We start from the raw sequence: 14,223 nt of genomic DNA, 5'->3' as shown, positions 1-14,223 counted from the left end.
GAATTGTTTCTGTCTGACCAAAATTTGAAAACAGTAGCCAACACTCTATATGGAGTTTAGAGTTATACACTAAAGAATTGCAGCATTACAAATACATGAAAAATATAAAAGCTAAAATCCTTCTTACCTCCTTTTCAAGCAACTTCCCAAGCTCTCTTACGACATCCCTCATTATGTTACATCTAGGTTCACCTCCTCATCTTACTAGCTTCAATTTCTGCCCTGCTCCCAGATTTCAGCTAGCTGTATGCCAAGCAAAGAACTGGCACTACAACCACCCTGCTGAGGTGAAGCTTTTTCCCAACGCATGTCAGTCTGAGGTGACAGGGCTGCCAAATGCATGAGTGATACATAAGGCGTCATATATTTGGCAAGCCTAAAGAAGAAAAGATGATAATAAGTCATGCCTCCCTAAAGTACTCAGGCTCTTTACTCAGCCAGCCTATCTGCTGCCAAGACCTCACAAATATCTGAAAACTCATGTTAGCCAAAGAATTTGAACTATACAACAGGCACGCACAAGGTGTGGAAGGACTTGTCAAGAGAAAGAATTCATAATCAAACCACCTGATACATTCTGTTACATGAAGAAAATCTGTTTATATTTCAAGCAGCTATTTCAGTACTCCCAAACATAGGAAGCCTACCTACTCCAGGGCACAAACTAAAAATAGAGACTAGGATACATTTTGTGCAAGGCTCATGATTAAAGCTGATAGGTTCCTTGAAAGAACATGAACAAGTTGAAAGGTTCTGAAACCTCCTCTGAGACTAGCATCTGTTATGCTTAACAGCAAAAGTGATCTGCAGACTAAACCTGCCCTCAGAAGAATTTACTACAACACAATTCCTCTTATTTTGCGTGGAAAGATAAATAAAAGTTTTTATTATTTACTGTAGTCAGTCAGATCAGAGGCAATGCATCAACATGAATTCATTCCCCCAGTATCAAATCATACCTAACACAAATAGTCCACATACAGTTGAAGAGTTGGGAAAGAAAATCCCTATCCCTTCCAAAAGCAAATACATTCACACTTCAGTCCTCTATTCAAAAGTTAGTCTTCCCAAATAAATTTTTTTGCCCATTTTTAAGGGTAACTATGCTACAGTTTATCTGTAATGCGTCTTCAAGGTTTTGTGGCTAAGTTAGTACTGCGTTCCCTAGCAAAAAAAAGCCACTTCCATCACCATCAGTGCATTTCAAGCTTGTACAATTCTTCTGCGCCCGCTTTGCTGAAGAAACAGCTTAGATACTGCAGCTATGAACTTTTAAAATTGTTTTAGACTGTACCCTCCCAATAAAAAAAAAATAATTGACTTTACAAGCTAACAAATACTCATTAGAGATTCACTGCCACCTTAATGCAGCACAAATCCCACACTTCTGCAGCACAACAAACTCATAAATGCATGCTGAGGTACCTCGACCACTTAACTACTAATAGTGGGCAGCACAAAAAAGACCTACCAATAGTGAGATCGTGGACTGGTTGAAACCGCTTGTCTGTGAACTGTAACAATAAACATGATTTCCCAACACCTAAAAGAAAGACAAGAAATAAGTGTTAAACATATTTTTAAAGAAGTCTGTAAAGGACCAATAGAAATTAATTTAAGGAAATATTACACATTACTTAAAATTAATTACTAGAACTGAAGGTATAGATCTCATACTTTGAAGTGTATGAAACTTTTTAATTACAGCTTTTAACGTTCTAGAAACATTATAATCAAAGCAGTTATTTTCAAAAATTGAACAAAAAATCATTTTTAAAAAGTAGTTCTGCTTTAAAATTAAGTGGAAAACAAGTTTTCTAACAGACCTTCAAAGAACCATTTCACATCCTCTCTCTGCAATAACTACAGGGTTTGCTACTCCTCAAAACCCTTCATCTGCTTCTCCTTCAGTACTTTCAGCTTTCTTCCAAGCTAACTAGATCCTCAATAACATCAGTCTCCCATCTTCCTCCTTATTTATCTACTGAGGTAACCACAGCATACCTGTGGCTGCTTACAACCACTATATGCTGCTGCCCACTGGTCCCACACCCCAAAAAGCACTCCAAGAACTGGCAGCAGCTGAGTTTGCACTACAGTCAGACAGGTTACACAAACACCATCACCTCAGATAACCAACTAGTGTCAGAAATCAGAATAACTACTTCCCATTACATGGACACTGATCAGCAAATGGGCAATTTCTTCTGTATGTGAAAACACAAAAAAGCAGAAGTTAATACAGTCAGCAGGAGTACTCAAACTACCTATGTTTGTAAATAGATTACTTTTTACAGTTAATTCTTTCCTTCTTTTACATGGAGGGGTTATTCTTCCAGTTCTGCGCAGTCAAACTTCGTCTTTTCAGCCCTTAAAATTTAACAGCAATATATTTGGTTTAAACTCTGAACTATTATCACATAACATATTATACTGTAGCATCCCAGTTCCTGCTGTACTTTGTTTTATCTGTCCAGCAAGATAAAGCTATTCTAGCCACATACTAGAGGTCAGCAACAACTCATCATAAGAGACATATCTAGTAAGAAAAGATAGCAAACAAAGAGATACGGAAAAGAGCCACACTACTGACAAAAGATACACAGACCAGAGGTTTGCATATAGTGACACTGGTCTTGCTAGTACCAAATTCAGCAAAGTTTTTTAGTATGGCTTAAGGAGGAAACAAAGCCTACAGAAATATAATCACCACCTATCTTATTTTGGACTCTAATTCTAAGACCAGTAGCCAGTTTCAACCAAATCTAACAGAAATAGGAAAGCTGTATTTAGTTGTGTCACAAAATGAGTTGTGGCCAACTGATGGCACTCAGATTAATACCCCAAACACGGCAGCAATTACAAGACTAAGTGAGTTGCTAGTGCTGCTGTCTCTACTCTCTTCAGTATGCTCCTGTCAATTTCTGCACACAGCTTAAATGAGTTCTGAAGCAATTTCAGTTGTCCGCTGGGTTAGTGTGCTAATCTGACAAGAGGAGTGACAAAGAAAACAGAAATGGCTTAATGCAGGCCCAGACAAGCCTAAGAGTTAGTTTAAATGAGGGAAAAGAAATGCAGCAGCCAGCAGATCAATAACAGTGCCATAGAACTGTAGTCCAAGGCAAAATCTGCAGCATCTGCCTCACTAGATTTTTTTTTTTTAGCTTTCTGACTTAGGATCGCAAGCTGTCGGAACACAAGCAGCTTTGAAGCAGGTAGAGATTCTGTTCCTAAAAAATTAGTTAGCATAAGAGAAGTTGAGAAGAAGTGGGAGAAAGCACTGCAGGTAAAAAAGAAAGAAACAGAGAAAGGCAGAGTATGGGAGCTGTAGGGACAGAACACAAAACTGCAAGAAAATTTAAAATATTAATAATTCTACTAAGAGAACAGCTCTTGTCACAGCTGGTGAGTAAGCCTGCCAGGGGAAGGACTATGCTAGATTTGCTGCTTGCAAACAGAGATGGGCTGGTGGGAGAGGTGGTGGCTGGAGGACATCTGGAGCACTGTGATTGTGAAATTTTAGAATTTTCAGTATTTGCTGAAACAAGGAGGGGCATCAATAAAACTTCCACACTGGACTTCCAAAGGGCAGATTTTGGCCTATTCAAGAGACTTATTCAGAGAGTTCCTTGGGAAGCAGCCCTTTAAAAGAACGAGTGCAGGAAGGATGGGCATGCTTCAAAACCGAAATCTTGAAGGCACAGGAACAGACTGTCCTTATGTGCTGAAAGATGAGCCAACAAGGAAAATGACCAGTCTGGATGAGTAAGGAGCTCTTGAAGGAAGTAAGGAAAAAAAAAAAAGAGAATATATCACTTTTGGAAGGAGGGTCAGGTATCTCTGGAAATGCTTGGGAATTGCTAGGTCATGTAGGAAAAAAAACTTAGACATACAAAAGTCCAGACAGAACTCAATCTGGCCACTTCTCTAAAGGACAATAAAAATATTTTTATAAATATACTAATGGCAAAAGGAAGGGCAAGGACAATCTCTATTCTCTATTAGATGCGAGAGGGAATTTAGTAATTAAAGATGAGGAAAAGACAGAGGTACTTAACACCTTCTTTGTCTCAGTTTTCAATAGAAAGACAGGCTGTCCTCATGACAACTCTCCTCCTGGGCTGGTAGATTGTGTCAGGGACCAGAATAGTCCCCCTGTTATCCAGGACGAAGAAGTCAAAGACCTGGTGAGCCACTAAGATGCTCACAAATCTATGGGACCAGATGGGATCCATCCCAGGGTGATGAGGGAGCTGGCACATGAGCTTCCAAAGCTGCTCTCCATCATTTACCATCAGTCCTAGCTCAGCTGGGAGGTCCCAGATGACTGCAAGCTGGCCAGTGTGATGCCCATCCACAGGAAGGGCTGGAAAGGAGGATCTAGGAAAACTAGATAAGGGTCAGCCAGTCAGCCTGACCTCTATGCCCAGAAAGATTACGGAACAGATCACCCTGAGTGCCACACAGCACCTACAGGATAGCCAGGGGATCAGACCCAGCCAGCATGGATTTAGGAGGAGCAGGTTGTGCTTGACCAACTTATCTCCCTCTATGACCAGGTGACCCACTTGGTGGATGTGGGAAAGGCTGTGGATGTCGTCTATCTGGACTTCAGCAAGGCCTTTGACACTGTCTCCTGCAGCATCCTCTTGGAAAATCTGGTAGTCTACAGCTTTGACGGGGGCTCTCTTCACTGGGTTAACCAGTGGCTGGATGGCTGGGCCCAGAGAGTGGTGGTGAATGGTGCTGCAGCCAGTCATTAGTGGTGTCCCCCAGAGATCAGGGCTGGAGCCAGTCCTGTTTAGTATCTTCATTGATGATCTGGTTGAGGGGATGAGTCCACCATCAGTAAATCTGCAGATGACACTAAGCTGGGAGCATATGTCAACCTGCTAGAGGATAGAAGGGCTCTGCAAAGGGACCTGGAATGGTTCGATGGATGGGTAGAGTCCAGTAAAATGAAGTTTAACAATTCCAAGTGCCAAGTCCTGCATTTTGGCCACAACAATCCCCTGCAGTGCTACAGGCTGGAGATGGTATGGCTGGACAATATCCAGGCAGAAAGGGATCTGGGGGTACTGGTCGAGAGCTGACTGAACATGAGCCAGCAGTGTGCCCTGGTGGCCAAGAAGGCCAAGGGCATCCTGGCCTGTGTCAGGAATAGTGTGGCCAGCAGGAGGAGGGAGGTCATCCTTCCCCTGTGCCTGGCACTGGTGAGGCCACACCATGAGTGCTGTGTCCAGTTCTGGGCCCTCAGTTTGGGAAGGATGTTGAGAGGCTTGAGCACGTCCAGGAGGCTGGTGAGGGGCTTGGAACACCAGCCCTGTGAAGAACAGCTGAGGGAGCCGGGGGTGTTTAGCCTGGAAATAGGAGGCTTAGGGGAGACCTTATTGCTTTCTGTGACTTTCTGAAAGGTGGCTGTAGTCAGGTGGGGGTTGGTCTCCTTCTCCAGGCAACAACTGACAGAATGAGAGAACACAGTCTTAAGCTGTATCAGAGGAAGTTTAGGTTAGACATCTGAAAAAAATTCTTCATTGAGTGATTGGACAATGGAATTGTCCAGCCAGGGAGGTGGAGTCACTATCCTTGGATGTGCTGAAAAAAAGACTGGACACAGTACTCAGTGCCATGGTTTAGTTGATGAGGAGGCGTTAGGTTAGGTCATAGGCTGGACTTAATAATCTCAAAGGTATTTTCCAACCTAGGTGATTCTGTGAAGAATGTTTATATACACAGATAACTTTTATATCACCAATTAAATAAAACTGCCCCACTGGAGAACATAATCACCACCTCACTTACAAAAAAACCTGTAAGTCACACCAGAAATAGCTTTTGCCATTAACCATGCAAAGTGATTTCCGTTTCAATGGATAAACCCAAAGCTTAAACCAATCCAATATTCCTGTACAAATCTTACAAATGTTGGAGCAGTATTTCAACAAAATTACATTTTATTAGGTATTCCAGCACTAGTTCTCAAGTGGTAATCTGATATTTCTTCTCCTTCTAAGGCTGGTGACCGAGTCAGTTGAATTGAGCATACAAACAGTAGCCTCAGCAGAGTGAAAATGACAGACAAGCACAGCCCCTTTGATGCAGGCCCTGTCTCAGACTGGCACAAGATGACGGCACCTCTAGTCACTCCTCCATAGCAGTCCTTTTAGAAGCAGACCGCAGACTGATGGGCTCACACAGAAGAAATAACTAGTTTCTCTTTAATGCCATCCCTGCTAGATCAGAACCTTCCTACAAAAAACCCCATCTGCAAGTCCCTAAGTTCTGTACTGCTGTTGACTGAAATACAGGTTTCATTTTAATTTTATGGTTTTAAGACATTGCACATTTGTATCACAAAAGTTCTTATGAAAACAGTTTGTAGCCCAAATCACTTCCAGGGCCTGAGCTAACTCTCCTATCATAGACAGGAACATGTATCAGAGACAGGAGCTGTATATGAATGCCTGAGTAGTTTACCACTTTGTGACATAAACAGATGCTGCAAAGATCAGTTAACAGCTGCAGGCAGCTAATTCAATGGCAGGCAGGTGGTTTAAAAGTAACTACACCAGTTAACTCTAAGAAGAGAGCGGCTGCTTACCAGGTATCTTGTTCACTTAGCACTGTAAATCTTACACCTGAAATGAGGCAGACACTGTGAGAAGTAGCTGAGAACACCTTGACAGACAATTGCAGAATGCAAAAGGGATAGATTCAGTTATTTATTAACCCATTCTCCATTTTACTGCCACAATTATTTTAATATAGCTTGAGATAAACCACCTCAGAAAAAAAAAATCTAGTGTTTTTATATGAGAGAGCTTGGATACACTTCAACAACCACAGTCAACAAAAGCTCTTGCTTAGGAACAAATGAAAACAATGGATTACGTGCTCAGAGGGAAGGCAGCTTGCTTCTCTGCAAGTGCCTGTTTAAGGATCCCTTCATTGCTTCTTAGCACTCAAACAATGATGGGAATAGAACTTGTGCTACAGTAATTTTACCCTTCAGCTCTAAATTCTGAACCAGCAGACTGAGCTGATTCTCTAAATTCCTCTATCTCCCTTAAGAGCTTCCTCTTAATCTGGGTGCAACTCTGCAGTCAGTTTCCTTAGATATTGCCAGAATTTTGCTGTTGTCCACTTCGGCCCAGCTTCAACACAGTAAAGCCACCCTTCTCACTCACATGCAACAAGCTACACCAAGAAACAGATCCAGCACAGTACCACACTCATCCAAAACACCAGTACATGCATGAGACTAGGGCTACGAAAGACATAGCAAAGGGAATGGTTATTCCTTTCAGTAGTAGGCTGCACTTGTGGGACTTAAAAGAAAAGCAGCTCTGGAACCACAGCACAGGTGATGGTACAGCTGAGCATGTCTTTGGCTAAGAGAGCTGACTTGCTTCCTTGTCCCCTTCTCGATTCCCTGTGAACAGGGCAAAGAAAGTTCAGTTCCTGGCTGCACAGTAAGGTCTGTACTACTGAATATGAAGAAAACTTCCAGGCTTTTCTTACCTCTAGACAAAACGCAGTGTTCCTTTCACTGATGTTTGCCTTGAAAAGCTGACTTGGCTCAAAATTAAAAATGCGTCAGAAAAGAGGGTAGGGGGAGGTTAAGAATTTCTTTACTTGCTCACCTAAGCACCAGTACAGCCCCAGAAAGCTGACAGAGGAAAAGAACTGCAGTAGTAGTCCTCTCAACCATGGAATAAAAACTGAATGCTAAAGAAAAAATCTCCTATGTTAATCTGCCTGCTGTCTCTGGTGAGTAGACTCACTCCTTCCCACACAGCTCCACCTCCTTACCTAAAAGAGCTCTGGCACTCTTTTAAGCATACCTACTATTTGTTTAGTTTTGTTTTTCAAATCATCTTTGTGAGCTGAGCTGGATCTCTGAAGGATCACACAAGCAGTGATTGTGAGAGCTCAGAAGCAGCAGAGCTCATAGTTGAGACAAGAAATGGTAACAAGGTCTACTCATTTTGGCAGCAGATAAACCCTGGATTAATTCAACAGTCTCACAGAAATGTTTTTCTTGTACTTGATGGTGATCAATCAGTCCACCACACACAGAGATGAAGACCTACTTCCCTTTGATATCTTGCTCTCACTAATCTTCCTAGATCCAGTTTCCTTCCTTGAAAGTACGCCAGAATGTGGAAAGCACAACCACAAGGCCAAATCACCTGGTTCAGCCACTAAGTGAAAAGCTAACCTAAAAAGAAGATAGTTTTCTACTGCATTAGTGGGTGGATTCAGATCATGGCAGACTATCAAAGTCACCACAAGGTAAGGGGAGCAAGAACTCTCTCTTTCACATGTAACCAACTATGTCAGCTTGGATGTCCATGAAACAGGTGCCACAGTAAGAACTGAGCTGAAACAGGCTTCTTGCTTTCTTACCTTCCTTTAGAAAAACAAACAAAGAAATCTTAAAGACAGGGTAACACAGTTTCAAATAATGGGCAAGATTATATATATAATTATATATATATATAATATATAAAAATAGGTTATTAACTAGATGATACATACAAGAACCCAGATTTGAAAACTAACTTTGATTTTAACCATGTAATGACACATTACAAATGCCACAAGATATATATACATTTAACCTGTTTTATGAGATACTTTTAGTTCTTTCAAGTAGTCTGCAGAGCTTTCAGATATTTCATAAGCCCTTTTCTTATCACAAGCTGCAATTCATTCCCTCTCTCCTCCCTTTCCAACCACAGCACCTTTATCAAACTCTGGAAAGTGCAGTATTATCTTTTCATGGGCCTAGCCATAACAAGACATGAACCAAAAGCAAAGATTTTTGTTAACCTCTTTTCAGGCAGTTATGTCTTAGTCAGAACTCTACCATCAAGTGGGAAAGCTTTATTTAAATTTATTGGAAGGACAAACGAGAACATTTCAAATTGTCACGTAAAGAGCAAAGGGAGTTCACATACAAATGTAAGCATGGACAAGAACAGAAGAAAAACAACCTCCAAAATCCTTCATGCTGCCTATGTAATTTTGGGAAAAGTAATAAAAATGGCCCTTTTAAAGCTGATCCAGCTTCAACACTTGAACATTTTCAATAGCATATTTGAAGCCAATGATGCAAATTTTTCCTTTCTACCTAACAATTAGCACAGGCATACAAAGTTAAAGGAGCTGTTCAGCTTTACCATATTTCAGTTTGTATGGCACTGCTCCACTGCTAACTATATGTTTTAAAATAAGGAAGAATTAAGGTATTTCCAAACAAAATTAAACTGCATTTGAGTCTATAAAAAAGCTTCTTCATGTTCTGCATGGTCACAAACCACTTAGAAACTGCCAGCCATTCAAAATAACATGGTTTTAGATGAAAGGAGGTGAGGTTGAGTTAGATTGTTTTTTTGAGTGGCAAGATGTCTAGGGTTTCTTTTAAATAAAGTGTTAAGAATTAGTACAAGTGTGCACACTAGTAGCCTCATGAAACCATTTGTATGGACATATAGTTTGTTAATTCTAGTTAAGTTCTAAGAGGCTAAGAGGATGTTCTTATACAACACCTAATTTCTGCTCTTTTGTGATTAAAGCATAATTGAAAGGGTCTCAAAGCAAGATATAAGTAGTACAGACCAGTACTCTGGTATTCAGCACAAACAAGTTCTTGAGCTACTGCAGGATATTAATGCCAGCTCTGGTGAGATGAAAACCAGTTTAGCCAAGAAGTACTTAAGAGAAAATAAGGGCGAAAGACTCTGGTCATACACATTACTAGCTAATAACAGCTGCTGTTCCAGAGCAAAGTGCAGAGACACTAGAAGTATTTCACAAAGAGGACTGAAAAATAAAGTAAATTCGATTGCTTAATTTCAACATTTGAAAGTCTCCTAGACAAGTGAAATGGTTGACTAGACAGTTTACTTTACTCTAGAGAGTGAGAATTAGATCACCAAGCAACTGTATTTTCATTCATCATCACCTCCTCATAAGAATAACTTAAGAGACACTCTTGGTCTAGGAGCAGCAACTGTTTGCAGAAATTGAAAGGTGACTGGAAGCCCATTATGCAAAAAGCTCAGAGAGTTGCTGAAGTAATGCATTTAAGAAAAGCAGGTGAACCTGCTCATGGAAAATGCAGCAACACTGATCCTAAAAAGACACCGAGATAGGCTAAAACTAACAAGTTATGTTGCTAGCAAGAAATTTGACTGTTACAAAACTAGTACTTGAGGTATCCTAAAGTTTGAAGCATTCTCTGGTGGAATCTAGCAAGCATACTCTAATATAGGAAAATTCTGGTTAATGTGTGTTATTCTGAAAAAAATATTCCATCTCTCATTTTCACAGAAATCTTGTTATCATTCCCAGTTTATTCCCACATGGTACACTGATGATAAACATATAACTAAAGAAGATTTTACCACCATACAGAAAAAGACCTAAAAGAAAAAAATGACAGACTTTCAGTCACCAACTGCACAGACAGACAATTCTCATATGCCAACAGCATTTATCCTAGCTCAGATCAAAGTCCACCTCAACTTCAACTGGTGGCCAAAGGCAGATGTATAGGGAAGAGTGGATGAAGACACCAACTCCTACTGGCAATCAAAATCAAAGACACCATCAACCATAAAGGCAAAGGTCCCAGAGGTACAGGCCTATGCAGCATTCACCACTCACACTTCTAAATTCATTTGCAAAGTCCTATAATGCTTTGGAAATAGCCAGATCAAAGGATTTTTCCTGGTTAAGTTTCACAGTAGTCCGTATTACACAGTACTTGTATTTTTCTCTTAAAACTCCATAGCTACAGTCCCACTGCTACAATGTAAAAACCACATAGATTTATGGCAATATTTTTTTTGTACCTGGAATACAGCCATGCCATTTCAGGCCTCTCCCATAACAAGAAACTAACTAGATCCTAAACCATTTCCAATTATACAGAAAACCATTTTTATTTATTAAAAAACACAGTTAAGAATCAGATTAGAAGCAAACCCATGTTCATAAAGCTACCATGCCTGAAGTACCAGAAAAAGAAAAAAAGTCAGTGAATGACATTGACCAATGAAACAGGGAATGCAAAGGGACAAGAGCTGTTGAACACAAAGCAGTCTTGCACAGTCAGTCTCTGAGGCTGTCATTTTAAGAGACTGAGATCATCCTGAATTCCTGAGTTTAAGCAGATGAAAGCATGTGGAATCACAGCTCACAGAAGGCACATACAGGTGTCTTGCATAACGCCAAGGGGGTTTCATTGGTTTGCTTATGCACAACCTACTTTGTTTTTTAGTGCTGAAAGAGGAGCTAAATGTTAACACCAGTCCTCAGCTGAGTCTCTTAGTTTTCTCCTACAGTTTGTTTACAACTAACTGCTGAGTCACCAGGCAGCTGAGGCATTTCCAAAGACTCCAAATATCAGAAACAAATTTCTTGATTGTTATGAAATCCACATGGTCTGCAAGGCCAGTGGCATATCTTCACTGGCTGGAACGCTGTGTGAAACCACACGGGAACTGAAGAGGACAGTCACCATCCACTCTTCATTTCCACTGTCAGAACTTTGAGTTTAATTACCTTCATCTGAGGAAGAGCAGTAATACCTACACTACCACCATCATCTTGGCAACTGTGCACAACATAAATTGGCTCTTCACTACTAGCTCTATTAGAATACTTAAAAGGCTCACAGGAGATCTAAACAAAAGCAAAACCAACTTGCCTCTATTGTCTATTGACATATTCAATTCACCTCAAGGATAATCATTGCAATAGTTTTAATTAGCTTCCTGTAGCAACTCAAGAATACAAGTCACAAGAATTAAAAAAAAAAAAACCTAACCAAAAAGCCAACAAAAAAAGCAAATTTGTGAGCCGTTTTCCTCTGTGTTTCCTTTCTTTTACTCTTCTGATATTTGGCTCTTAAGCAGCTGCAACAACTTCAGAAATGACACATCCATTCTGTATTTCACATTTCAAGCAACATTTCAAATTCAAGAGTGCAGCACAGACCATAACACTAAGGTTATTTCTTTGTAAAAATTTAATCAGTATATAATCAATATACCAAAGCAACTGTAAGCTGCAGTCTACCACTTTAGTGACTACAGTTTTTAGAGATGCACCAGAATTGGCCACCTGTTGTGAAATGTCATTCTGAAGTGTGCACTACCACCTTGCATCACCCCAACCTGACAAACCTCTTCTTACTTCTCCTGAATTTGCACAGGCAATATCCTGTCCTCCTGTCCTGGCTTGATGAACTGTCACTCAAGTAAACACTCAACAAAAATCAGAACTTTCAGTTATCATCTACAGCCTAAGGCTTTCAACATGTTCTTTACAGCTGTGATATATTTCTAACGATTCACCTGCACTACAGCTACTACTGCAGAAGCCTAAAAAAAGTCTTCAGAGATAAAATGTACATTTAAAAAGCAGATAAAAGTCACACAGTAGTTGCACCCAGCATATTTAACAACCTCATGTGTAATGCAACTACAATGTATAATTATACTCCACCAACAGATAATTTGATTCAGAGGTATGAAGTACAATTACGAGGGCACCCTCAGAATAGCACCTAAAAAAACCAGGTGTGTCATCAAACTTATTAAAGAAGGTATTTAGGCAGGTATGAGGAAAACAACAAGGAAAACACACAATTCACAGGCACAATAGTTAACTAAGTTAGCCACCTTGTCTTGACAACAATTTGATCAAAGTATGTTACTCCCATCCATACTAGGCCGAAGCAGCATAAAATATATTGGCAAAGGGGCTTCAAGCAGCAACTCCTATCAGCACATGTTGTTGTTGGCTATGCCAACAGCATTTGTAAGCATTATTTGTCGCACAGCAGCCAGTTACAAACAGAATGGAGTAAGTTTTAGAGAAATGTTCAAGGCTAGGTTGGATGGGGTCCTGAGCAATGTGGTCTGGTGGGAGGTGTCCCTGCCCATACCAGAGGGCGTGTGACTAGATGATCTCTAAGTCCCATTCCAACCCCTTGACATTCTGTGATTCAATAAGTTTTTAAAAAGTGACAAGACACATCTGGAAAAGCAGTGGTGTTAGTACATACATACACATAAAAAAGAGATCCCTTTAAATTAGACTGGAAGAGCCAGGGCTTTTAATTCTCCTTGGACAACATGTCTTCACACAGTTTGCTACAACTGCTCCAGCTGAGCCTGGAAAGAGCATCCTTGCAGCCTGAGCTGAAGGTAACTCGCAGCAATAAGACAGAAACTCATCACAAAACTGCGGGGAAGAGTGCGGCCTCGCTGCCACAAGGCTGCAAACCACGGGCACTACCCAGGTCTAAGTTTCGTTGTGACAGCGCCTTCTCCGTCTCGGCTGGCCCGCTCTGCCGCCTCAGCCAGGGCCGTGACACAGCCCGAGCTCTCCACGACCCGTCAGCCAGGCCCGGAGGCGGCTGCCAGCGGCCCAAGGCCGTCGGGAGACAAGGCCGAGGCCGCGGGCGGGGCCCGGCGCAGAGGCGGGGGGGAGACACCGCCTCTTCCTCGCGCGGAGCCACCACGTCGGCGGCACTGCCAACACTGCGGAAATGGGCGCGGGGAGCCGGGCCTTCCTCTCCGTCTCCCGCCCCGCTCCGGCCCGGCCCGGGCTCACCCACCTGTGTCTCCGATGATGATGTACTTGAAGAGGTACGCGTAGGCCATGGCCGCTCCCGGGCTGCCGCTCCCGGGCTGTCCCGCTTTCGCTCCGGCGTGACGCGCGCGCTCGCCGCCCGGGCTCGCGCTGCGGAGAGGCGGAAACGGGTTAACGGCCCCCGGAAGGCGCCTCCGCCCGCTCGCTCGCTCGCTCCCTCCTACCTCCGCCCCCGCGCCGCCGCTGGCGGAGGGGCTCTGATCGCTCGGTCCTGCTGCCTGCCCTCCCTCGCTCCCTCCCGCCGCGGCCCCGCAGGCGCCGGGAAAGCCAGAACGCGGCGGCGGCGGTGAGAACAATAAACAGGCGCCGAGCGGCCCCCGGACCCTCCGGCGACGTCAGCGCCCGCCCCCTCACACCGCCCCGCCTCCGACCCGGAAATGCTGAGGCGCGAGGCCGCCTCCCGCCGCGCTCGGGGTGGAGCCTTGGCCTCCTCCCCGCGGGGCTGAGGGCGGTAGGGGCGGTACTGGGCTCAAGGAAGCTGCCGTCCCTGAGTCCAGAACCCATCAGGCTGGGAAAGATCTCTGGGGTCGTCGAGTCCCAGCCGTGACCAAA

The 14,223-nt window shown here is 42.7% G+C and overlaps 1 protein-coding gene across 2 annotated transcripts in view; it reads right to left on the bottom strand.

Annotated features, from left to right (window-relative positions):
- RAB2A (RAB2A, member RAS oncogene family) overlaps positions 1-13,996 on the bottom strand; it is a 43,267-nt gene extending 29,271 nt beyond the window's left edge. Inside the window, exons 1-2 of one of the 2 annotated variants that reach the window (XM_041412989.1) lie at positions 13,637-13,996; positions 1,472-1,543 (exon numbers count right to left, since the gene is read on the bottom strand). In XM_041412989.1, coding sequence (XP_041268923.1) covers positions 1,472-1,543; positions 13,637-13,682 — 118 coding nt within the window. In that variant the 5' untranslated portion in view covers positions 13,683-13,996. Of the gene's footprint in view, positions 1-127; positions 263-1,471; positions 1,544-13,636 lie in introns of those variants that run through there. The other variant, XM_041412992.1, reaches the window with a different exon arrangement.
- Between the last annotated feature and the right edge of the window lie 227 nt (positions 13,997-14,223).

The sequence above is a fragment of the Onychostruthus taczanowskii genome, unplaced genomic scaffold (assembly GCF_017590055.1).
Source record: "Onychostruthus taczanowskii isolate IOZ18803 unplaced genomic scaffold, ASM1759005v1 scaffold4, whole genome shotgun sequence".
NCBI lineage: Eukaryota > Metazoa > Chordata > Aves > Passeriformes > Passeridae > Onychostruthus > Onychostruthus taczanowskii.
This window is presented reverse-complemented; position numbering and strand designations above follow the sequence as displayed.